The sequence below is a fragment of the Saccostrea echinata genome, unplaced genomic scaffold (assembly GCF_033153115.1).
Source record: "Saccostrea echinata isolate AGI-Se365-2 ecotype Australia unplaced genomic scaffold, CSIRO_AGI_Sech_v1 ptg000022l, whole genome shotgun sequence".
NCBI lineage: Eukaryota > Metazoa > Mollusca > Bivalvia > Ostreida > Ostreidae > Saccostrea > Saccostrea echinata.
In genome coordinates, this window is record NW_026889771.1 from 8,666,710 (window position 1) to 8,693,909 (window position 27,200).

The 27,200-nt window shown below is 32.9% G+C and overlaps 2 protein-coding genes across 3 annotated transcripts in view; one reads left to right on the top strand and one right to left on the bottom strand.

Annotated features, from left to right (window-relative positions):
* Positions 1–27,200, bottom strand: part of LOC133190372 (phosphoribosyl pyrophosphate synthase-associated protein 2-like) — a 195,952-nt gene that overhangs the window by 3,819 nt on the left and 164,933 nt on the right. Inside the window, exons 1-4 of one of the 2 annotated variants that reach the window (XM_061325973.1) lie at positions 2,196–2,339; positions 1,749–1,801; positions 1,437–1,503; positions 169–341 (exon numbers count right to left, since the gene is read on the bottom strand). In XM_061325973.1, coding sequence (XP_061181957.1) covers positions 169–341; positions 1,437–1,503; positions 1,749–1,801; positions 2,196–2,278 — 376 coding nt within the window. In that variant the 5' untranslated portion in view covers positions 2,279–2,339. Of the gene's footprint in view, positions 1–168; positions 342–1,436; positions 1,504–1,748; positions 1,802–2,195; positions 2,340–27,200 lie in introns of those variants that run through there. The other variant, XM_061325974.1, reaches the window with a different exon arrangement.
* LOC133190373 (endonuclease III-like protein 1) lies at positions 2,387–6,797 on the top strand. The gene is made up of 4 exons (XM_061325975.1): positions 2,387–2,836; positions 4,136–4,306; positions 4,606–4,871; positions 5,336–6,797. Exons 1-4 carry the CDS (start codon positions 2,432–2,434, stop codon positions 5,514–5,516), a joined length of 1,023 nt encoding a protein of 340 aa, XP_061181959.1. The 5' UTR covers positions 2,387–2,431; the 3' UTR covers positions 5,517–6,797.

Consider the following 27,200-nt stretch of genomic DNA (forward strand, 5'->3'; position numbering starts at 1 on the left):
TGTACCATATGACATGCAGGACATTACTAATAGGTGAGGATGAAAACTGGTCTTGCGGGGAAATTCTAATCTAAAGTAACAACACACCCCCCCCTCCCTCCCCCTCCTGGAAAGTTGACTCTAGAGAGCAATTTCTGTCAGACTGGTATTCTACACTACACAAATTACCTGACTTTCCTAACATAGTCGCCATTACTTTACAGATCACGGAGCCTCTTTTCCGCATTTTGCTTTGTTTGGAGTAAGGGAGGTAAGGAATCACACCAATAATGTTGTGGGCGGCACTTGTTTTACATGCGTAGGATATGATGAGCAGCTCCATAATATCATTGTTGACGTCCCTGTTAACACAAAATTTATATCATGATTATGATTTGTATTTAATTTTATATTTCAATCAAAAAGAAGGTTTTGAAATTGTCATAATTTGTAGGACCATTATGCAGTTGAAGAATTCAAGTTACATTATTTGAAATTCTACTTAACAAAAAATATTATTATACAAATACAAATGTTTTCATAAAACTTATCACATCAATCAAACAGAACCAATTTTACATAAAGATGTCAGAGACAAGAATTAATCTAGTCAGCAGACTGAACTCAATGTATCCAGTGTTCTTTCTCAGTTCTATTCTAGAACAGCCCCCAAGACCATAAACTGAGAACAGACTTAAGTCAAAATTTCAAATCAATATAACGTTTGAAATAATTTTGATAATGAAACAAAATGTTCAACATATGCTTGAACTTGAATTTAATACAAACCTGCAAATTTTTAAGCACATATGTTAAATAAAACTTAGATATTCAAAATCTCAATTTTGACTTAAGTCTCCTCACAGTTTATGGTCTTGAGGCTAGGTGGAACTATCTTAGGAACATGAATTAAGGACATTAATATGTATTTGACTAACATCATATACATGTATGGATAGAAATACAATTACCACATGCAAGATGCAAGTCCCACTATTTTTGTATTTTTAAAATACAGATGACTATTAAATGATAATATTTACAGCTCTGACACTTGCTCACTGAATGCAATCATCATGGCTTTTAAAAGAAATATTTATCAATTATACAGAATTGAACCACTAAATTAATGAAAATATTATGTCCTAATTTAAAGTATATAAATATTAATGTTAATGTGAAAATCTATTCCCAAAGAAAATTTGACATTTCTTACAGCAATACAGTCAAACTTCATTATCTCGAACTCGATGGGGCCGAGAAAAAAACATTGGGATATCCAAGGATTCAAGATATTGAGGGTCAAATACTTAAATAATAAGTGGTTGCAGGGACTTCCAAAATATTTTGACAAATCCGTGGTATTCAAGACATCAGTGTTCTCGATACCGAAGTTCAACTGTATATGCTTGCTTCTGAAAAGCAAAGCATTACGATCTAACAGACATTTCACTTACTTGGTGCCAGTCTGTATGATGTAAACATCTTTTCCTCTGACTGACTCTTTGATTTCTACATTTGTTTCTGTAATTGATAGAACAAGACAAAAAAAATTTAATCCCAATGTAAAATTCAAATAAATTAATTTGAGCAATATTACTTATTTAGCTAAAGTTAATTTGATAATTCGATCATGCATTCAATTTTTAATAAAACTCATGGATAACAGAGAATTCTTTTATACAGTGTATCTGATGTAAAAATATTAAGATATATGTGGGGGCAAGCCTGTCAGGATTATATAAAATGTATTAAAATATTATACCCACCTCTGTTAGTTTTGTGATAAACATTGATGTCACCTAATCTCACTCCAAGTCTCCTGAAATGGTAAGATTTTTTATTTAAACAAAATGTTACAAATAAACAATTCCAAAATTTATTCCACATGTAGATCAAAACAATTATTTCAAGATTTACACAAATAATATTAAACATAGCATTCTGTGAAAAAATAGGTTAGACAACTCTGCTGCTTACTTGATGTTATTTGTTATTTATGTTAATAAATGCTTCTATGTAGATAGAATTTCACCCGAACCTACTCAAAGCATACAAAATCAAATGAATATTTTAGTTTATTTCTGTGACTCTGGGTAAACGACGAATGACCAGTGATGCAAGCTACACAATCATGACCAGATGACAATGGAGATATATATAAACAATATATCTTTCTGTTTCCATTTTTAGCGTAAATTTAGGAAGTTCCTTACTGTGCAATAAGTTGTGACAATTCTGGATGAGAATTCCCGCATAACAGTACCATGGGACATTTCTGTCCTGGGTCCAGTGCCATAATGCTGATAGTCTTTTACGTTCTAGTTTTGGTTTTGTCTCAGCATGGTTCACCGACCTTGACCTTGGATAATGACTTATGGCGGCAAGCATGTGCTTCAGACCTTGAGCCGTGTGAGTGTGCCAGCATGCAGAGTTTATTGATATCTTGCAGATGACTTTGTTTAAATTTTGTTCAAAAACTCGTCAACTTTTTACATTTCATTATTTAAAATCTTTCCCATCTTTTAACATGGAATCGCCGTATTTTAATCAACGTACCACCAGATCGTGTTTTACTGTGAAAGTGAAAGTAGAAAACGATGCCCAGCAGCTTCAAGAGTCGTCGAACACAGCGATAAATAGTGCTCCACCAAGGAAAAGAAAAATAAAAGAAAAGGTGGAGATAAAGTATGAAGAGACTGAGACAGTCGACAGTGTTAAGAAAGAACTTTGTAACTGGGAACCCCCAATGTGGAGGGAGCAGCTGAAAAATATTTACGAGATGAGGAAAAACAGGGATGCCCCTGTAGATTCCATGGGTTGTGATGTTATAAGCGACGCTCTTGCATCTCCCGAGGTAATGTCTTGTCTTGGTTTGCAAAACATTAACCATTTTGTATTCAATCTAAGTAAAGTCATTGAAAAATATATTTGTTTGCTTAATCATGATTCTCACCTATATCCGAGGACTGCTAGGTTTACTAAGTAACTGTGCTCAAGTAAAATGGGTCTAAATCCAAGCTGAGTAATGTAATTCTCAGGCCCACCAGTGTAACTGTTTCACACTGAAAATAAACTGCAGTGGCAGGGTACGTTATGGCTAACAGCTGAAAACTTAAGGCCATGTGGGCCCCAAACTTTTTAAAGTGTTGTCACTGGGACCCTGTCCCAATTGAAAACTGACAAATTTTCCCCCAAAATTATGGTAAAAATTCTCAAATGACAAGCAGATTGAATTCTCAGTGCTTTTTTTTCAAACAAAGTTGAATTCTAAGATTATACATGTATAAACATGTGCATAGAAGATAAGCCTACAATATAACTGTCTTTATTTTACAGTGAAACATAATAGATCTATTTCATCAATATTTCTTACTATTGTTACTTATGTTTCAATTTAAAATTTCCAATTGAAAGGGGTAAGGGGTCCTGTACCAAAAAATGGTCAATTAAGCCTTGCCTCCCTACCCCTTTTCACCTACACAATTACAGGCAAAATGGTTTGTACTTTTAAATTAAGACTAATTTGAGGCAAAGAAACATAATCTCAAATGCATTTTTCAATTTTCACCTGGGAATGGCAATAACCATTGATGTAATGTAATTCAGCATGCCCAGTATAAGTAGAATATCATTTATAGAGAAGTCGAGGATCATCATACACAAATGGATGTCATTTATCATGGATAATTTTGGGCTGTCATATAAGTTGTTCAATAAGATTCCCACTCAAAATTTAAACCTACCCTAGACCAGTTTAGACTTAACTTCTAGCTGAGCTAACTTCTGAGAAAAAGGTGTACGTGAAATAGATTTTAAAAATGTACGTAAGCTGTTCTTAAGGTTATAATCCAGGTTTAAACACCGGTGTGAATAGGGGAATAAGACTCACTCATGTCAAGTTAAACAGGCAGAATGATCGAGGAAGACTACTGCACAGCATCCAAGTTCAATTTTTTTTTTTTCAAAATGAAACTGATATTCATTGGGTGCATGCAGGTATTCATAAACACAATGTATTCAATAAATTAAAAAGGAAGATGTATGAGCAAGAGTCAACATTACACTTCATATTATACAAGTACCGGTAGATTGACTACCACTGCATGTCTTCTTATGTAAAGTTTAAAAATTATTTTGCTCAAATCTGAAATAGGTGTACAGATACCAGGTCCTAGTTTCACTCATGCTTTCAAGTCAAACAAAGGACCAGATAACATCAGCTGCAATGAAGAAGTTGAGGGAGCATGGATGCAGCATTGAGAGTATACTTCAGACTTCAGATGAAGTTTTAGGAGAACTGATTTATCCTGTGGGCTTCTGGAGGGTACTTGTACTAATTAAAGAAAAATTATATAAAATCATTCCAAAGCAATAAAGTTGAAAGATGAATGTTAACTTGTGTATGATGTGCATGAATTGAGATGCATCCCCTACATGTACTTTGTTCAAGTAGATGTTCATTGCTTAAGATAATATTTTATGACAACTGCATTTCAAGAGAAAGTAGGCCTTACATTATTTTCTACAAGTTATCAAGTTTAGTTTTAGCAAGCTAATACCTAAGCATATTGTAATTTTAGGTATATATGAGTAAAACTTATACAATATGCCAAATCATTGTAGAGAAAAGTGGAGTATATAAAGAAAACAAGCAGAATTCTCCAGGAAGAATACAATGGAGATATTCCAGAGTCTGTGGAGAAATTATGTAAGCTGCCAGGGGTTGGACCAAAAATGGCATACCTAGTGATGAAGTGTGCTTGGAATCAGGTGACTGGCATAGGAGTGGACACACATGTTCACAGGATTTCCAATCGGCTTGGCTGGGTTAAAAAACCAACTAAACAGCCAGAGGACACAAGAAAAGCATTGGAGGACTGGTTACCAAGGTAAACAAGTGTTTATGGTTTAAAATGTTTCATCTAACTGACTAATGAATTATACTGCAATGAAGCCATTGCCAGGTCTTCGTTTTTAAAAGTAGATATGATTTTACACACTATCCATACACTAAAAAAAGAAAATTTTTGCTGGCTTATTGATTTTCATATTATTATTTTTTTGGCCTCATTGATACCTTTTTGTTTGTTTTGCTTTGTTTATCCATTCATTGTTTGTCTTGCTTGGATGAGAGACATGTACAAATAATGTCCAATTGACTTTTGATATAATATTTTTACAATACTGTAAGTTGAAAATGTTATAAAGTTCAAGATCACATTAAAGGTCACTTTCACAGCAAGCAGTATACATGTTCCTCAAACACTCTGTAATGTTTTTCATCCATCCACAGATTGGTTAATTACATTTCATAGTCATGTTGCAATAAAAGAAAACGTTTTACCTGTTACAGAGAACACTGGAGTGAAATCAACCATTTACTGGTTGGGTTTGGACAACAGACTTGTTTACCAGTAGGACCAAAGTGTTATGAATGCTTAAATAAATCCATCTGTCCTTTTGGCAAAGCAAATAAAAAGACACCATCACCAAAGAAAATTAAGAAAGAAGAGGTAAAAGAAGAAACTGAATAAATGAACATTGTATAGCTGCAACTTTATGGAAAAAACTCTTACCTCATATTAAGTTCTAAATGTGCATGAAAGAACAAAAATGTGTTATGCAGAATATTAAGAGAGATATGTGTACCAGTATATACATTTGGTTTTTGTTTTTTATTTTACCAGTAGAGTTTGACATATATTTTAACATTTACATGTGTTCAATATTTGTTTGTGATTTAAGGGTTTTCACCTGTCTTTTGTTCCAAGGGTCAGATTAAACTGAACTGGTGCATTGGTGAAGCATTACTTTCTCTTTTCATCTGACAGTCAGCATGATGTATATAAATATTTATCAATTTTTTTTTTGGTCATATTTGAATCAAACATAGTAGTTTTAGACTGTAAGAAGAAAGAACAAATCTGATTTAATATAGATTTCAAATTTTGATTAGCAATGAAGTTCTTTCTCTTAGAATGAAACTTGTGTGAAAAATTATGTGTCATGATGCTACAATCAAGAGGAAAACTTTTATCTGCCCCAGCTTTTTCATGCTGGCTATTTCACAGAATTGATGTTTCAACTAGTCTACTGAACTTTAGGCTCTATTTTTTGTAATTCATGCAACCATTACAGCATTCACTCAATAACGTACCATATTTTTTTCATTTAAGGACATTGGCAAGTCAAGGTTTTCCGGAGAAAGAAGGTTTAATACATGGGTTTTTTCACTTATAAAATAGTGACTGAGAGTGATCTCCCGTGTAGAATTCTCTAAGCAGTGGAAACCAATAAAGCGTATGTTACAGAGATAAACAAAAGCACGTGTACTTCCTTCAACGGGTAGAATCATCTATACAGCAAGAAAGAAAAGTAGAAATGGCTTTGTTGTACATTGTATTCAGGGACAAAGAGCCAATAGGTCGTCATTTACGATAGTTGAGCTCAGTATGCTGGGAAGGGCAAAGATGTGACATATGCTGAAAGGTAGGCCGACTGAGAACAGTTCTTAGCTAGGTCGTGTGAAGGAAGCAGCATTTAGTAACTACGAATACAAAAAAAAATTAAAACAATGCCAATATTTTTGTTACAATGTGTTTCAATCAATAAAGTCAACTACATGATAAAAACAATCAACCAGTCTCTTGATTAATTTTAGCTGTTAAGGGAAGCAACTCAGAAATAATGATCGGTACCGGTATATCCATGTTTTGTTCTGATATATAATTTTTAGCCAAAATTTCTAGAAGTCATAGGAAATGAAGAAACAATAATGTATATAATACAAAAACTGTATGAAATAAGTGGGTTTGGGAAAAATATTATGGTGAAAAATTATGTAGGTCCCTTTTATCAACATTTTACATAGGAAATGCATTGAGAAGTGTAAAAACATTGATTTCACAAAATCTAAAAAAGAAGGTTGGATTGGTAGGTTAAACGGTCCAGAATATAGCCTATTTAGTACATTTAAACCTACTCAAGAGTTATTGAAAAATTCTATACAATAACCAGGAACCTTGCCAATGTCCTTAAGCTTAACAATTTTACCATCATGTGGTGTGGTGTTGGTGTTTTTCAACTGAACTGATCTTACATGTACATGTATATCTTATAGAATTTTGTTCCATTTCAGTAAACTACTAAATGATAGATATGGAAGACAGAAGAAAGTAAAATATTCTATACTTGCATCAGTTTTATGCTTTGATAAATAGAATGTAAAATGGTTGTAAATAATTTTTAATTTTGAAACTCTACTCTTTCGTATAGTGCCTGTATTTCTTGTCTGATTTGAGTTTTAAGATTTTGTTTTCATAGTGCATCCAGGTCATCCCTCTCCCAAAAATGAATAAAATGAAAGATCTCAATTCTTTTAAGATTAATTCATGTCCTAGCTGGTCAATAAAGCTATTATCCATTTAGAGATAACAGGCGTTGTTTTAATTAGGTGACTATACCTCATTTACGTGAACCACCAGAATTAATGTGTTCAGACTTATATTCAGTATACATGTACTTCATTTATTACACTGTTCAAATATTCTGTTCAAAAATTCTGTCACGTATTACATTGTTCTAGAATTAAACATTATACAATATTGCAGTGTAATTTATTTGGTTTTTTTTTAAACAATTGTATAAAGTAGGAGATGTAAGCACGTAAATTATTATATTATTGATCTGTATGTTATGGTATGTCTCATTGAAGTGGTTTTCATAGGAAACTAGTATTAATTGTAACGGGGACCGTTACAGATGTTCCCCAAACGCTCCCCAACTTCCTTTTGGTGTCTTATTCCCTGTAAGCTTCATTAAATAAGGCAATCAAGTATATTTTTTTTTTTTACGCATTACACGCGCGCGCACTGGCATGCATGTACAAAATGACCATGTCAACTTGTCTACACTTTCAATACATTTTTATATTCAAATTTCATCAAAAGATAAAAAAAATTCGGCTATATTAAGTATATCTGTCATTTAACGCTTTGCAAGCGCGCGCACGTGCATGCATATCCAAGTTGACCGTGTAATCTTATCTATACTATTAGTATATATCTACATATTTTGAGTTCAAAGCATTTCATAAGTATAAAAGTTACAGCTATATCAAGTATATTGGTCATTTTAGCATTGCATGCGTGCGCACGTGCATGCATGTGCATGTTGACAATGTCGTCTTTTCTACATTAATAATATGTCTATATATTCTGAGTATCAAAGCATTACATCAAAAAATGTAAAAGTTATGGTTATAGCAAGTATATTGGTAATTTTACTCATTCCACGCGTACGCACGTGCATGCATGTGTGCGCTGACCATGTCATCTTGTCTACACTTCTAATATATCTTTATATTCTGAGTTTCAATGCAATTCATCAAAAAATGTACAAGTTAAGTCTATATCGATTGTATTGGTTATTTCAATCATTGAGCACGCGAGCACGTGCATGCATGTGCATTCTGACCATGTCATCTTGTCTTCACTATTAATATATCCTTATATTCTGAGTATTAAAGTATTTCATCAAAAGATATGGAAATTTTGGCTATATCAAGTATATTGGTCATTCTACTCATTGCACGCGCACGCACGTGCATGCAAGTGCATGCATGTGTGCGCTGATCATGTCATGTTGTGTGCACTTCTAATATATATTTATAATCTGAGAATCAAAGCAATTCATAAAAAAATGTACAAGTTAAGTCTATATCATTTTTATTGGTTATTTCAATCAATGCGCATGCGCACACGTGCAGGCATGTGCATTCTTACCATGTCATCTTGTCTACACTTTTAATATATCCTGATATCCTGAGTATCAAAGCATTTCATCAAAAAATATGAAAGTTATGGCTATATCAAGTATATCTGTCCTTTTACTCATTGCACGCGCGCGCACGTGCACGCACGTGCATGCATGTGTGCACTGATCAAGTCTTCTTGTCTTCTCTTCTAATATATATTAATATTCTGAGTTTCAAAGCAATTCATCAAAAAATGCACAAGTTAAGTCTATATCAATTTTATTGTTTATTTCAATCAATGCGCATGCGCGCACGTGCATGCATGCGCATTCTGACCATGTCATCTTGTCTACACTATTAATATATCCTTATATTCTGAGTATCAAAGCATTTCATCAAAAAATATAAAAGTTACAGCTATATCAATTAAATTGGTCATTTAACGTATTGCACGCGCACGCACGTGCATGCGCGCGCGCGCAAAATGACCCTCGTTCCGCAAATCTACATAACATTCCTATTAACCCTAAAAAGGTTTCACCTCAATCGGATGTGTAGTTTCGGAGATCACTCACGGACAAAAAAGTACCCAGGAAGAAAAATAATAATAATAACTAGACTCTTGTTGCCATGGCAACAAAAAAGTCTTCCGTTCTTCTAAATCTGTAAGAATTTGCTTTTTTCTGTGTAAAAACCATACATATCATATTTACTGTGAAAGAAAAAAATAACTGGAAAAAAGTCCTTTCAGTACTTAAGGTACTTTGATTTTCATTATCAATCTTGCATAATACATTTGGCACCTATGAGAGATATACGTATATCATTAGCAATTTAAAAAAAAAATGTTTGCAATCATTTCTAAGACAAACAAACAGACGAACGAACACCCTACTATCATAAACTTCACTGTGTGTATGTTTTGGCATAATTGTGATGGTGTTATAAAAAAATATAATGAATTAAGTTAGTATCACATTAAACGTAAAGTCACAGAGTTTTGTAAAGTTATAATATCAAGATTTGACAACATACCTATAAGACAGATTATTCAATTACAGTAATTCTTCAGCAATCGATTGATTGATTGATTGATTATACGTATCTTGTTTAACGTCCCTCTCCAGAATTTTTCACTCACATGGAGACGCCACCACTCGCCGGTGGAGACTGTAAATTTTTGTCCTATACTTTGGCATTTATCGCAATTGAGCAGTGAGGAATCTTTTTTATGCCAGCATCTTCTGCGACAAGGGACCTCGATTTATACGATCTCATCCAAAGGACCGGTCTCCACGTCCCACAGTCGAAGTTCATAATACCGAGATATTTTATTTTTTATTTTATTCTATTTTTTTCACAAGTTTGTTGCAGCTGATTTACTTAGAGATCATACTTCAAGAGCATTTCGAACTCAGGCTACTTAATTGCAGTGCATACAGCGTCAAGTGATTTTGATTGACAGGTCAACACACGTGCACTTCCTGTGATACTTTTTAAGCTGAAAAATATACAGGATGTGACCATGACTGACTATGAAATCAGAAAACATCAAATAAAGAATGGGTGTGACCGATAAAGAACTAATTTTTGGTCTGGATCGGGATTAAGAGGGAATCTCTCCTCTCTCTCTCTCTCTCTCTCTCTCAGACATGTAAATTGAACATTTCATAATTATAAAATATGAAATTCTGTATACATGTAAATGGTAATGTTATTCACATGTTCCAGATTTAAATCTAAAACGAATATATAATTCAAATTCAAGACGGGGGGGGGGGGGGCTTCAAAGGAATTAGATAATTTTATGAATTACAAGGAAAAGTACGGACGTCAGTTGCATGTACATGATTATATATCATTGCATAAAATTGTGTTCATTCAGATATACTTATCCCACATATCAACAGACTTGTACAATTTTTTTATCATGTTTTTTTTTTCAAAAGAAACATATAGCGTACCATTATTTCACACACTCTTTAACTCTTTGAGTATTTCACAAGAATCCAAGAATCGCCTTTTCACATCTTTTATAATTCCTTGGGTATATAGAGTATAGATCATGTGTCATAAATAATTTAACCTTTTATCAAATATATATGTAATAACCAAATATAATCTATAGATTGATTTTCTTTCTTTTCAGTGGCAGATATCAATTTATTTATAAAGGCTTTAAAACAGTACTGTTACAATTTTCTATCGCTTAATTCCTTTTTTGAGTGTATGTAATATTTTTTAATATCGAAAGTAAAACTCGGAAATCGGGATAATTTCGCATTCAGATCATAGAGAATAATAAATCGTCTGCATTATAGAAGGCTTATAACTATCGTATTCTGAACTTAATATACGAAATAGATAAAACTGCATGCCTGTCCATCACTATAAATGTATATTCAGTGCTTATAATATATTTACTTGAATTAGCTACCTAGCATATATATATATATTAATTTTTTTTAGATATATTCATGTGTAAATTAACTAACTGTCAATACAGACTTACACTACACTGGCAACTTCAAACTTTACATGCACTGGAAGCGGTAACCAACGTCCTCTTAAATTTTGAAGAGTGAATATAGAACGTCTAAATATTTTGATATGGAGAGTGTATATGTCTCTAACGTCATCGATACTATTTCCGCCTTTATCTCGAAAGTTCTATTCTCACTTACAAGTCAGAGTTATCTTTCTTTGCCCATTGTCTACACACTAGGTAAATAGGGAAAATGAGGGTACCGAAAATCTGCAAAATGTGGAATCTGATTTCAAAACAAATTATATATTTAGTATTTGTAGAATAACCTCTGTTATACATAATAATATCTTGAAAAAATATTAAAAAACAAAAAAGTTGAAAATTGGCCAAACACAAGTTCACTTCCGGTTCGGACAGGAAGTACCGGAAACACACGAAAACAACTTCGAAACAAAGAGAATGTCATGATCTAATACCCCTGTAAATTTCACATCTTTACCTCAAACCGTTTCCGAGAAAAATTCCGGACAAAAGTCCATTTAAAAATTGGAAACTCGGCCGTAACTTCGGACCGGAAGTGAATTTTTCAAAAAACGGAATTTTATATAAACTTCATATATCAGCCTACTATCATGTGAAAAATTGAAAATCTATCCAACCATCTCTGAGTAATCGCGCTCACAAAATTTGGGAGGAATAATAATAATAATAATAATAATAATAATAATAAAAAGAAACAATACAATCACTATAAGTCTTCCGTTGTGAACGGAAGACTTAATAACTAGTTATAATTGTAACGGGGACCGTTACAGATGTTCCCCAAACGCTCCCCAACACCCTTTTGGTGTCTTATTTCCTGTAAGCTTCATTAAATAAGGCAATGAAGTATATTGGTCGTTTTTTGCATTTCACGCCAGGCACGTACATGCATGTGCAGGATGACCATGTCATCTCATCTATACTATTAATGCATCTTTATATTCTGAGTATCAAAACATTTCATCAAAGAATAAATAAGTTCCGGCTATATCAAGTATATTGGTCATCTTAGCATTGCACGCATGCGCACCTGCATGCATGTTCATAATGACCATGCCATTTTGTCTACACTTATAATATCTCTGTTTATTCTTAGTATGAAAGCTTTTCATAAAAAATATATAAAAGTTATGGCTATGTTAAGTATATTGGTCATTTAACACATTGCACGCGCGCGCATGTGCATTCATGAGCATGATGTCCAAATCATCTTGTCTACACTTTTAATATATCTGTATATTTTTAATAAAAGAAATATAAAAATTACGGCTATATTAAGTATATTGGTCAATTAACACATTGCACGCGCGCGCACGTGCATGCATATGCATGCGTGCATGCATGTGCATGATGACCATGTCATCTTGTCTACACTTTTAATATATATAAATATTTTGAGTATCAAAGCATTTCATCAAAAAGTATAAAAGTTACGAGTATTTCAAGTATATTTGTCATTTTACGCTTTGCACGTGCGCACACGTGCATGCATATGCATGTTGACCATGTCATCTTGTTTACACTTTTAATATATCCTTATATTCTGAGTATCAAAGCATTTCATCAAAAAATATAAAAGTTACAGCTATATCAAGTATATTGGTCATTTTACGCATTGCACGCGCACGCACGTGCATGCACGTGCGCGCAAAATGACCTTGATTCCGCAAATCTACATAACATGCCTATTAACCCTAGAAAGGTTTCACCTCAAACGGATGAGTAGTTGACGAGATCACTCGCGGACAAAAAAGTACCCAGGAAGAAGAAGAAGAAGAAAAATAATAATAATAATAAGAAACAGAGTAAAAACAATATGTTCCCCAACTTCGTTTGGGGAACATAATAACTAGAAACTCATTGCGAGCAATGAGAGGTCTTCCGTCCGATTCTGAAAATAAAAACGAAAATTCAAGCTGAAAAAGTGATAAAAGAAATTCAGACACTCTGGAGATTTAATCCTAATCGTCAGCATGAAAATCCAACGTGCTAACCATTAACCATTCACTTTTTTACATCACTTCCTTTCACGACCGGAAGTAACGGCGATGCAAGATTTTCTCACGATTCAAATAATCTGATGACTGAATATCAGTCCTGAAAGTTTTAGTCCTCAGTCGTTTATTGTTGCTGAACAACATTGTGGGACTAAATTCTAATTTTGAGAACAGGTAAACACACAACCGGAAGTGAATTTTATAAAAATCTCTGACTGTTCTCTAGACATTTGCAGTATCTACAACATGCATAAAATCATTTCAGGTACTTCATTGATAAGGGATATTTATGAGAAAGTTAAATATAAGAATAACGTAGTTTATCTCCTAAAACTGGAAGTTGACGTTTTTGTTTCCGGTGGAATCTAACATATTTCAAAACAGCAAAAGAGATCCAATAAAGTCATGTAAGTTTTAATTTAAAAAAGAAAAGTTAAAATTTTTGATTTCTTTGATCACTTCCTGTGACAAGCGGAAGTGACGACTGACGCGTTTAACCCAAATGATTTCACCTACCCCTCAACGTCCATTACTCTTAAAATTTTGGTGTTTTAATCTTTTACCTGTTTTTGAGATCTCGTTCAGACAACTTCTCATTTTGAGGACAGGAAAACACGCGACCGGAAGTGAATTTTTGAAAAAAATATTTAAGGTTACTCTAGACATTTGCACTCTGAATAGCACATTTAAAATTCATTTCAAATACTTTATCTATAAAGAATATTTACTGGAAATTAAAAAAACTCAAATTATTTAGTTTTTCTCGTCTAACCGGAAGTTGTCGTATTTGTTTCCGGTGGAACCAACATCTTTCGAATGTGCGAAAAAGATGCAATAAAGTGATGCAATTTTTAATTAAAAAAAGAAAAGTTGAAATTTTCGATTTCTTTGATCACTTCCTGTTACGACCGGAAGTGACGGCTGACGCTCTGAACCCAAATGGTTTTGCCTACATCTTAAGGTCTGTTGGTCATATAAGTTTGGAGTTTTAATCTCTCACCGTTTCCGAGATCTTGCTCAGACAACTTCTCATTTTGAGGACAGAAAAACACGCGACCGGAAGTGAATTTTACAAAGATATTTGAGGTTACTCTAGATATTTGCAGTCTAAATAACATATTTAAAATTCATTTCAAATACTTTATCTACAAAGGATATTAATGGGAAAGAAAAATACTCAAATTATGTAGTTTTTCTCTTATAACCGGAAGTTGACGTTTTTGTTTCCGGTGGGACCAACATATTTCGAAACTACAAAAGAGATGCAATAATGTGATGTAAATATTGATTTAAAAAAAGAAAGTTGAAATTTTACGATTTCTTTGATCACTTCCTGTGACGACCGGAAGTGCCGACGACGAACGAAAAGGCGATTCTGCAAATTTAGAAGTCACGTTCTATGCTCTCCAATAAGTCTCCAGTTCATATCTTTAGCCATTCTTGAAAAAAAGGGGCGACAAAATTTCATTTTAAAATCAGGAAATTGCCCGTAACTTGGAACCAAAATGGAATTTTCCAAATTTTCCTTGTGATGAACAAAGTTCATACAATGACTGATTTTTCCTGAAAGTTTCATTGAAAACGACTGAATACTTTTCGAGATATCGCGTGCACAAAATTTTGTCAAAAAAAAGAATAATAATAATAATAATAATAACTAGACTCTTGTTGCCATGGCAACAAAAAAGTCTTCCGTTCTTCTAAATCTGTAAGAATTTGCATTTTTTCTGTGTAAAAAACATACATATCATATTTACTGTGAAAGAAAAAAATAACTGGAAAAAAGTCCTTTCAGTACTTAAGGTACTTTGATTTTCATTATCAATCTTGTATAAAACATTTGGCACCTATAAAAGATATAGGTATATCATTAGCAATTTAAAAAAAATTGTTTGCAATCATTTCTAAGACAAACAAACAGACGAATGAACACCATACTATCATAAACTTCGCTGTGTGTATGTTCTGGCATAATTGTGATGGTGTTATAAAAAAATATAATGAATTAAGTTAGTATCACATTAAACGTAAAGTCACTGAGTTTTGTAAAGTTATAATATCAAGATTTGACAGCATACCTATAAGACAGATTATTCAATTTAAGCAATTCTTCAGCAATCGATTGATTGATTGATTGAATATACGTATGTTGTTTAACGTCCCTCTCCAGAATTTTTCACTCACATGGAGACGCCACCACTCGCCGGTGGAGACTGCAAATTTTTTGTCCTATACTCTGGCACTTATCGCAATTGAGCAGTGGGGAATCTTTTTTATGCCAGCACCTTCTGCGACAAGGGACCTCGATTTATACGATCTCATCCAAAGGACCGGTCTCCACGTCCCACAATCGAAGTTCATAATACCGAGATATTTTATTTTTTATTTTATTCTATTTTTTCACAAGTTTGTTGCGTCAGATTTACTTAAAGATCATACTTCAAGATCATTTCGAACTCAGGCTACTTAATTGCAGTGCATACAGCGTCAAGTGATTTTGATTGACAGGACAACACACGTGCACTTTATGTGATACTTTTTGAGCTGAAAAATATACAGGATGTGACCATGACTGACTATGAAATCAGAAAACATCTAATAAAGAATGGGTGTGACGGATATAGAACAAATTTTTGGTCTATGTAAATGGATAGGAGGATCGGGATTAAGAGGGAATCTCTCCCCCCTTCTCTCTCTCTCTCTCAGTCGTAAACTGAACATTTCATAATGATAAATCTACCATTATAGAATATGAAATTCTGTATACATGTAAATGGTAATTATATTCACATGTTCCAGATTTAAATCTAAAACGAATATATAATTCAAATGCCTAGCTGCACGAACATCTCCAAATATTAATCAAGACGGGGTGGGGGGGGGGGGGCTTCAAAGGAATTAGATAGTTTTATGTTTTATGAATTATAAGGAAAAGTACGGATGTCAGTTGCATGTACATAATTATATATCATTGCATAAAATTGTGTTCATTCAGGTTTACTTATCCCACATATCAACAGACCTGTGCAATTTTTTTTTCATGTTTTTTTTTTCAAGAGAAACATATAGCGTGCCATTATTTCACACAGAATCGCGTTTTCACATATTTTTTTAAAACTCTTTGAGTGTTTCACAAGAATCCAAGAATCGTCTTTTATAATTCCTTGGGTATATAGAGTATAAATCATATGTCATAAATAATTTAACTTTTTATCAAATATACATGTAATAACCAAATCTAATCTATAGATTGATTTTCTTTCTTTTAAGTGGCAGATATCAATTTAAATATAAAGGCTTTAAAACAGTACTGTATTACAATTTTCTATCGCTCAATTCCTGTTTGAGTGTATGTAATATTTTTTAATATCGAAAATAAAACTCGGAAATCGGGATAATTTCGCATTCAAATCATAGAGAATAATAAATCGTCTGCATTATAGAAGGCTTATAACTATCGTATTCTGAACTTACTATACGAGATAGATAAAATTGCATGCCTGTCCATCACTATAAATGTATATTCAGTGCTTATAATATATTTAATTGAATTAGCTACCTAGCATATATATTAAATTTTTTTTTTTAGATTTTTTCATGTGTAAATCAATTAACTGTCAATACAGACTTACACTACACTGGCAACTTTAAACTATACACGCACTGGAAGCGGTAACCAACGTACTCTTACATTTAGAAGAGTGAATATGGAACGTCTAAATATTTTGATATGGAGAGTGTATATGTCTCTGACGTCATCGATACTATTTCCGCCTTTATCTCGAAAGTTCTATTCTCACTTACAAGTCAGAGTTATCTTTCTTTGCCCATTGTTTACACACTAGGTATATAGGGAAAATGAGGGTACCGAAAATCTGCAAAATGTGGAATCTGATTTCAAAACAAATTATATATTTAGTATTTGTAGAATAACCTCTGTTATACATAATAATATCTTGAAAAAATATTAAAAAACAAAAAAGTTGAAAATTGACCAAACACAAGTTCACTTCCGGTTCGGACAGGAAGTACCGGACACACACGAAAACAACTTCGAAACAAAGAGAATGTCATGATCTAATACTCCTGTAAATTTCACATCTTTACCTCAAACCGTTTCCGAGAAAAATTCCGGACAAAAGTCCATTTAAAAATTGGAAATTCGGCCGTAACTTCGGACCGGAAGTGAATTTTTCAAAAAACGGAATTTTATATAAACTTCATATATCAGCCTACTATCATGTGAAAAATTGTGAAAATCTATCCAACCATCTCTGAGTAATCGCGCTCACAAAATTTGGGAGGAATAATAATAATAATAATAATAATAACTAGACTCTTGTTGCCATGGCAACAAAAAAGTCTTCCGTTCTTCTAAATCTGTAAAAATTTGCTTTTTTTCTGTGTAAAAAACATACATATCTACGGAAGCCGGTAGATGCCAGGTAGAAAAATATTTTATCTGGCGGCCGCCAGATAAGTTTCTGGCGGCCGCCAGTTATTTATCTGGCGGCCGCCAGAAAGTTATCTGGCGGCCGCCAGATAAAATATTTTTTCTACCTGGCATCAACCGGCTTCCGTACTTATCATATTTACTGTGAAAGAAAAAAATAACTGGAAAAAAGTCCTTTCAGTACTTAAGGTACTTTGATTTTCATTATCAATCTTGTATAATATATTTGGCACCTATAAGAGATAAACGTATATCAATAGCAATTTAAAAAAAAAATTGTTTGCAATCATTTCTAAGACAAACAAACAGACGAACGAACACCGTACTATCATAAACTTCATTGTATGTATATTTTGGCATAATTGTGATGGTGTTATAAAAAAGTATCACACTAAACGTAAAGTCACTGAGTTCTGTAAAGTTATAATATCAAGATTTGACAGCATACCTATAAGACAGATTATTCAATTTAAGCAATTCTTCAGCAATCGATTGATTGATTGATTGATTATACGTATGTTGTTTAACGTCCCTCTCCAGAATTTTTCACTCACATGGAGATGCCACCACTCGCCGGTGGAGACTGCAAATTTTTGTTCTATACTTTGGCACTTATCTCAATTGAACAGTGGGGAATCTTTTTTATGCCAGCACCTTCTGCGGCAAGGAACCTCGATTTATACGATCTCATCCAAAGGACCGGTCTCCACGTCCCACAATCGAAGTTCATAATACCGAGATATTTTATTTTTTATTTTATTCTATTTTTTCACAAGTTTGTTGCATCAGATTTACTTAAAGATCATACTTCAAGATCATTTCGAACTCAGGCTACTTAATTGCAGTGCATACAGCGTCAAGGGATTTTGATTGACAGGTCAACACACGTGCACTTCGTGTGATACTTTTTAAGCTGAAAAATATACAGGATGTGACCATGACTGACTATGAAATCAGAAAACATTTAATAAAGAATGGGTGTGACCGATATAGAACTAATTTTTGGTCTATGTAAATGGACAGGAGGATCGGGATTAAGAGGGAATCTCTCTCTCCCTCTCTCTCTCAGACGTAAATTGAGCATTTCATAATGACAAATCTACCATTATAGAATATGAAATTCTGTATACATGTAAATGTTAATTATATTCACATGTTCCAGATTTAAATCTAAAACGAATATATAATTCAAATGCCTAGCTGTACGAACGTCTCCAAATAATCAAGACGGGGGAGGGGGGAGGGGAGAATTATAAGGAAAAGTACGGACGTCAGTTGCATGTACATAATTATATAAAATTGTGTTCATTCAGGTATACTTATCCCACATATCAAGAGACATGTGCAATTTTTTTATCATGTTTTTTTTTTCTCTCTCCAAAAGAAACATATAGCGTACCATTATTTCACACAGAATCGCGTTTTCACATATTTTTTTTTAACTCTTTGAGTATTTCACAAGAATCCAAGAATCGTCTTTTCAAATCTTTTATAATTCCTTGGGTATATAGAGTATAAATCATGTGTCATTAATAATTTAACTTTTTATCAAATATACATGTAATAACCAAATCTAATCTATAGATTGATTTTCTTTCTTTTAAGTGGCAGATATCAATTTATTTATAAAGGCTTTAAAACAGTACTGTATCACAATTTTCTATCGCTCAATTCCTTTTTGAGTGTATGTAATATTTTTTAATATCGAAAATAAAACTCGGAAATCGGGAAAATTTCGCATTCAAATCATAGAGAATAATAAATCGTCTACATTATAGAAGGCTTATAACTATCGTATTCTGAACTTACTATACGAGATGGATAAAATTGCATGCCTGTCCATCACTGTAAATGTATATTCAGTGCTTATAATATATTGACTTGAGTTAGGTACCTAGCATATATATATTAATTTTTTTTAGATATATTCATGTGTAAATCAATTAACTGTCAATACAGACTTACACTACACTGGCAACTTTAAACTATACATGTACTGGAAGCGGTAACCAACGTACTCTTACATTTAGAAGAGTGCATATGGAACGTCTAAATATTGTATATGTCTCTGACGTCATCGATACTATTTCCGCCTTTATCTCGAAAGTTCTATTCTCACTTACAGATCAGAGTTATCTTTCTTTGCCCATTGTATACACACTAGGTAAATGGGGAAAATGACGGTACCTAAAATCTAGAAAATGCGCAATCCGATTTTAAAACAAATTATATATTTAGTATTTGTAGAAGAACCTCTGTTATACATAATAATATCTTGATAAAATATTAAAAAACAAAAAAGTTGAAAATTGACCAAACACAAGTTCACTTCCGGTTCGGACAGGAAGTACCGGAAACACACGAAAACAACTTCAAAACAAAGAGAATGTCATGATCTAATACTCCTGTAAATTTCACATCTTTACCTCAAACCGTTTCCGAGAAAAATTCCGGACAAAAGTCCATTTAAAAATTGGAAATTCGGCCGTAACTTCGGACCGGAAGTGAATTTTTCAAAAAACGGAATTTTATATAAACTTCATATATCAGCCTACTATCATGTGAAAAATTGTGAAAATCTATCCAACCATCTCTGAGTAATCGAGCTCACAAAATTTGGGAGGAATAATAATAATAATAATAACTAGACTCTTGTTGCCATGGCAACAAAAAAGTCTTTCGTTCTTCTAAATCTGTAAGAATTTGCCTTTTTCTGTGTAAAAAACATACATATCATATTTACTGTGAAAGAAAAAATTAACTGGAAAAAAGTCCTTTCATTACTTAAGGTACTTTGATTTTCATTATCAATCTTGTATAATACATTTTGCACCTATAAGAGATATACGTATATCATTTGCAATTTTTGAAAAAAATTGTTTGCAATCATTTCTAAGACAAACAAACAGACGAACGAACACCGTACTATCATAAACTTCACTATGTATATGTTTTGGCATAATTGTGATGATGTTATAAAAAAATATAATGAATTAAGTTAGTATCACATTAAACGTAAAGTCACTGAGTTTTGTAAAGTTATAATATCAAGATTTGACAGCATACTTATAAAACAGATTATTCAATTACAGTAATTCTTCAGCAATCGACTGATTGATTGATTATACGTATGTTGTTTAACGTCTCTCTCCAGAATTTTTCACTCACATGGAGATGCCACCACTCGCCGGTGGAGACTGCAAATTTTTGTCCTATACTTTGGCACTTATCGCAATTGAGCAGTGAGGAATCTTGTTTAGGCCAGCACCTTCTGCGACAAGGGACCTCGATTTATACGATCTCATCCAAAGGACCGGTCTCCACGTCCCACAATCGAAGTTCATAATACCAAGATATTTTATTTTTTTATTTTATTCTATTCTTTCACAAGTTTATTGCATCAAATTTACTTAAAGATCATACTTCAAGATCATTTCGAACTCAGGCTACTTAATTGCAGTGCATACAGCGTCAAATGATTTTGATTGACAGGTCAACACACGTGCACTTCGTGTGATACTTTTTAAGCTGAAAAATATACAGGATGTGACCATGACTGACTATGAAATCAGAAAACATCTAATAAAGAATGGGTGTGACCGATATAGAACTATACTTTTGGGTCTGGATCGGGATTAAGAGGGAATCTCTCCTCTCTCTCTCTCTCTCTCTCTCTCTCTCTCTCAGACATGTAAATTGAACATTCCATAATTATAGAATATGAAATTCTGTATACATGTAAATGGTAATGTTATTCACATGTTCCAGATTTAAATCTAAAACGAATATATAATTCAAATGCCTAGCTGCACGAACGTCTCCAAATATTAATCAAGACGGGGGGAGGGGGGGGGCTTCAAAGGAATTAGATAATTTTATGTTTTATGAATTATAAGGAAAAGTACGGACGTCAGTTGCATGTACATGATTATATATCATTGCATAAAATTGTGTTCATTCAGATATACTTATCCCACATATCAACAGACCTGTACAATTTTTTTTATCATGTTTTTTTTTTCAAAAGAAACATATAGCGTACCATTATTTCACACACTCTTTAACTCTTTGAGTATTTCACAAGAATCCAAGAATCGCCTTTTCACATCTTTTATAATTCCTTGGGTATATAGAGTATAGATCATGTGTCATAAATAATTTAACCTTTTATCAAATATACATGTAATAACCAAATCTAATCTATAGATTGATTTTCTTTCTTTTCAGTGGCAGATATCAATTTATTTATAAAGGCTTTAAAACAGTACTGTATTACAATTTTCTATCGCTTAATTCCTTTTTTGAGTGTATGTAATATTTTTTAATATCGAAAGTAAAACTCGGAAATCGGGATAATTTCGCATTCAAATCATAGAGAATAATAAATCGTCTGCATTATAGAAGGCTTATAACTATCGTATTCTAAACTTAATATACGAAATAGATTAAACTGCATGCCTGTCCATCACTATAAATGTATATTCAGTGCTTATAATATATTTACTTGAATTAGCTACCTAGCATATATATTAATTTTTTTAGATATATTCATGTGTAAATCAATTAACTGTCAATACAGACTTACACTACACTGGCAACTTCAAACTTTACATGCACTGGAAGCGGTAACCAACTTACTCTTAAATTTTGAAGATTGAATATAGAACGTCTAAATATTTTGATATGGAGAGTGTATATGTCTCTGACGTCATCAATACTATTTCCGCCTTTATCTCGAAAGTTCTATTCTCACTTACAAGTCAGAGTTATCTTTCTTTGCCCATTGTCTACACACTACGTAAATAGGGAAAATGAGGGTACCGAAAATCTACAAAATGTGGAATCTGATTTCAAAACAAATTATATATTTAGTATTTGTAGAAGAACCTCTGTTATACATAATAATATCTTGAAAAAATATTAAAAAACAAAAAAGTTGAAAATTGACCAAACACAAGTTCACTTCCGGTTCGGACAGGAAGTACCGGAAACACACGAAACAACTTCGAAACAAAGAGAATGTCATGATTTAATACCCCTGTAAATTTCACATTTTTACCTCAAACCGTTCCCGAGAAAAATTCCGGACAAAAGTCCATTTAAAAATTGGAAATTCGGCCGTAACTTCGGACCGGAAGTGAATTTTTCAAAAAACGGAATTTTATATAAACTTCATATATCAGCCTACTATCATGTGAAAAATTCTGAAAATCTATCCAACCATCTCTGAGTAATCGCGCTCACAAAATTTGGGAGGAATAATAATAATAATAACTAGACTCTTGTTGCCATGGCAACAAAAAAGTCTTCCGTTCTTCTAAATCTGTGAGAATTTGCTTTTTTTCTGTGTAAAAAACATACATATATTTACTGTGAAAGAAAAAAAAAACTGGGAAAAAAGTCCTTTCAGTACTTAAGGTACTTTGATTTTCATTATCAATCTTGTATAATACATTTGGCACCTATAAGAGATGTACGTATATCATTACCAATTTTAAAAAAAATTGTTTGCAATCATTTCTAAGACAAACAAACAGACGAACGAACACCGTACTATCATAAACTTCACTGTGTGTATGTCTTGGCATAATTGTGTTGGTGTTATAAAAAAATATAATGAATTAAGTTAGTATAACATTAAACGTAAAGTCACTGAGTTTTGTAAAGTTATAATATCAAGATTTGACAGCATACCTATAAGACAGATTATTCAATTACAGTAATTCTTCAGCAATCGATTGATTGATTGATTGATTATACGTATGTTGTTTAACGTCCCTCTCCAGAATTTTTCACTCACATGGAGACGCCACCACTCGCCGGTGGAGACTGCAAATTTTTGTCCTATACTTCGGCACTTATCGCAATTGAGCAGTGGGGAATCTTTTTTATGCCAGCACCTTCTGCGACAAGGGACCTCGATTTATACGATCTCATCCAAAGGACCTGTCTCCACGTCCCACAATCGAAGTTCATAATACCGAGATATTTTATTTTTTATTTTATTCTATTTTTTTCACAAGTTTGTTGCATCAGATTTACTTAAAGATCATACTTCAATATCATTTCGAACTCAGGCTACTTAACTGCAGTGCATACAGCGTCAAGTGATTTTGATTGACAGGTCAACACACGTGCACTTCATGTGATACTTTTTAAGCTGAAAAATATACAGGATGTGACCATGACTGACTATGAAATCAGAAAACATTTAATAAAGAATGGGTGTGACCGATATAGAACTAATTTTTGGTCTATGTAAATGGATAGGAGGATCGGGATTAAGTGGGAAAAATATTAAATCTAAAACGAATATATAATTCAAATGCCTAGCTGCACGAACGTCTCCAAATATTAATCAAGAAGGGGGGGGGGCTTCAAAGGAATTAGATAATTTGATGTTTTATGAATTATAAGGAAAAGTGCGGACGTCAGTTGCATGTACATAATTATATACCATTGCATAAAATTGTGTTCATTCGGGTATACTTATCCCACATATCAACAGACCTGTGCAATTTTTTTTTCATGTTTTTTTTTTTCAAAAGAAACATATAGCGTACCATTATTTCACACAGAATCGCGTTTTCACATACTTTTTTTTTTAACTCTTTGAGTATTTCACAAGAATCCAAGAATCGTCTTTTCACATATTTTATAATTCCTTGGGTATATAGAGTATAGATCATGTGTCATAAATAATTTAACTTTTTATCAAATATACATGTAATAACCAAATCTAATCTATAGATTGATTTTCTTTCTTTTAAGTTGCAGATATCAATTTATTTATAAAGGCTTTAAAACAGTACTGTATTACAATTTTCTATCGCTCAATTCCTTTTTGAGTGTATGTAATATTTTTAATATCGAAAATAAAACTCGGAAATCGGGATAATTTCGCATTCAAATCATAGAGAATAATAAATCGTCTGCATTATAGAAGGCTTATAACTATCGTATTCTGAACTTACTATACGAGATAGATAAAATTACATGCCTGTCCATCACTATAAATGTATATTCAGTGCTTATAATATATTTACTTGAATTAGGTACCTAGCATATATATTAATTTTTTTTTTAGATATATTCATGTGTAAATCAATTAACTGTCAATACAGACTTACACTACACTGACAACTTTAAACTATACATGCACTGGAAGCGGTAACCAACGTACTCTTACAATTAGAAGAGTGAATATGGAACGTCTAAATATTTTGATATGGAGAGTGGAGAGTGTATATGTCTCTGACGTCTTCGATAATATTTCCGCCTTTATCTCGAAAGTTCTATTCTCACTTAAAAGTCAGAGTTATCTTTCTTTGCCCATTGTTTACACACTAGGTAAATAGGGAAAATGACGGTACCGAAAATCTGCAAAATGTGGAATCTGATTTCAAAACAAATTATATATTTAGTATTTGTAGAATAACCTCTGTTATACATAATAATATCTTGAAAAAATATTAAAAAACAAAAAAGTTGAAAATTGACCAAACACAAGTTCACTTCCGGTTCGGACAAGAAGTACCGGAAACACACGAAAACAACTTCGAAACAAAGAGAATGTCATGATCTAATACTCCTGTAAATTTCACATCTTTACCTCAAACCGTTTCCGAGAAAAATTCCGGACAAAAGTCCATTTAAAAATTGGAAATTCGGCTGTAACTTCGGACCGGAAGTGAATTTTTCAAAAAACGGAATTTTATAAAAACTTCATATATCAGCCTACTATCATGTGAAAAATTGTGAAAATCTATCCAACCATCTCTGAATAATCGCGCTCACAAAATTTGGGAGGAATAATAATAATAATAATAATAATAATAATAAAAAGAAACAATACAATCACTATAAGTCTTCCGTTGTGAACGGAAGACTTAATAAAAAGAAACAATACAATCACTATAAGTCTTCCGTTGTGAACGGAAGACTTAAAAAGAAACAATACAATCACTATAAGTCTTCCGTTGTGAACGGAAGACTTAATAAAAAGAAACAATACAATCACTATAAGTCTTCCGTTGTGAACGGAAGACTTAATAATAATAATAATAAAAAGAAACAATACAATCACTATAAGTCTTCCGTTGTGAACGGAAGACTTAATAAGAAACAGTAGAATCACTATAAGGTCTTCCGTGAAGACGGAAGACCTTAATAAGAAACAGAGTAAAAACAATATGTTCCCAAACTTCGTTTGGGGAACATAATAAAGAGGAAATCATTCAATGGATGTAAATATTAAACCTTTGAGATGTGATCTGAAGTTAACATCATGAAAACTTCTTTCTTATTATTAAATATTTGCAGAAGTTTGCATTCATTCTAGTCAAAAGCTCCAAAGTCACAGTATGGACATTATTTAAAAATCTCTTGTCATTCATCTTAACCTGACCTTTGTACAATTGACTATGCTGTCATTAAGTTCGTAACACAAGTTTAGAATTTTGGCATAAACATGCTAAACTAGAATTCTTTCCATTCAAGGGTATTAAACGAGAGAGACAGAGAGGGTCTATTAATTTACCAGTTTCTGTTTTCGTCAGTTGTTTTTAACATTTAAACATTTTCAGCTTCTTCTTTGGAACTGCTAAGCCAATTTAAACCAATTTTGGCATATGGCCTCTATGGTTGAAGGGGAACAAAAATGAATTTCATGGTCACAACCTCCATGGGGCCTGAGGGGTGGGGCTAAAACCATCAAAATTAATGCAATCTTTTAAAATCTTCTTCATTACTCCTGGACATCAAGCAGTTAAAGTTTTGGCATGGTTGTAATAAGCATTGAGCCCTCTACCAAAATTGTGAAATTCATGGCCCCTGGGTCAAAAGTTCAGGTGAAATTCATGGCCCCTGGATCAGAAGTTCTTATTTTAGATACAGGCTCTTGATTATATAGAGAAATTTAACTGCATTTTTTAGCTCTACTGGTCAGAGACCAAGAGTGTAAGGGATAGTAAGGTATCTGTTGTCCTGTCTAGCTGTCTGTCTGTCTGTAAATAATTTTTCAAAGTGCTACATTGCTACTGCTATAGTTTTAGACTGATTTCAGTAGAACTTGGCACACAAGTAGTTCACACTAAGATACATAATTCTGTTTATTGGTTTTTGATTTCAGTGAATGGTGTTGCCATGGTTACTAAAAGTAGAAATTTCTGTGGAGTTCTTTAAGAAGGCTACTCCTTCTACAGTTTTAGTCTGATTTGCAATAAATCTTGCCACAAAAAGAGACTAAACCAAGGATCATTATTCTATTTATTGCTGTTGTATAGTTTCAAGTCCAAGTGCTACTTTTCTCCTTCTTTGTTATAAGTACAATCCAGTAGAGCTACAGTCTTGTCAGAGTCTTCGGTTTCTTTGTAAATCTTCTCTGGTCTTGGATATTTAGCAGATAAACTAAGTGCATGGAGATAATGAGCAAGATTGCCTCTTCCAAAATTGTGAAATTCATGGCCCTTGGATCAGGGGATT

Excerpts from the sequence above, each read along its gene's own strand:
- LOC133190373 (XM_061325975.1), top strand. The coding sequence starts at position 2,432 with ATGACTTTGTTTAAATTTTGTTCAAAAACTCGTCAACTTTTTACATTT. Across the intron at positions 4,307-4,605 it reads ATCCTGTGGGCTTCTGGAGG|AGAAAAGTGGAGTATATAAA; the intron begins GTACTTGTACTA and ends AAATCATTGTAG. Across the intron at positions 4,872-5,335 it reads TTGGAGGACTGGTTACCAAG|AGAACACTGGAGTGAAATCA; the intron begins GTAAACAAGTGT and ends TACCTGTTACAG.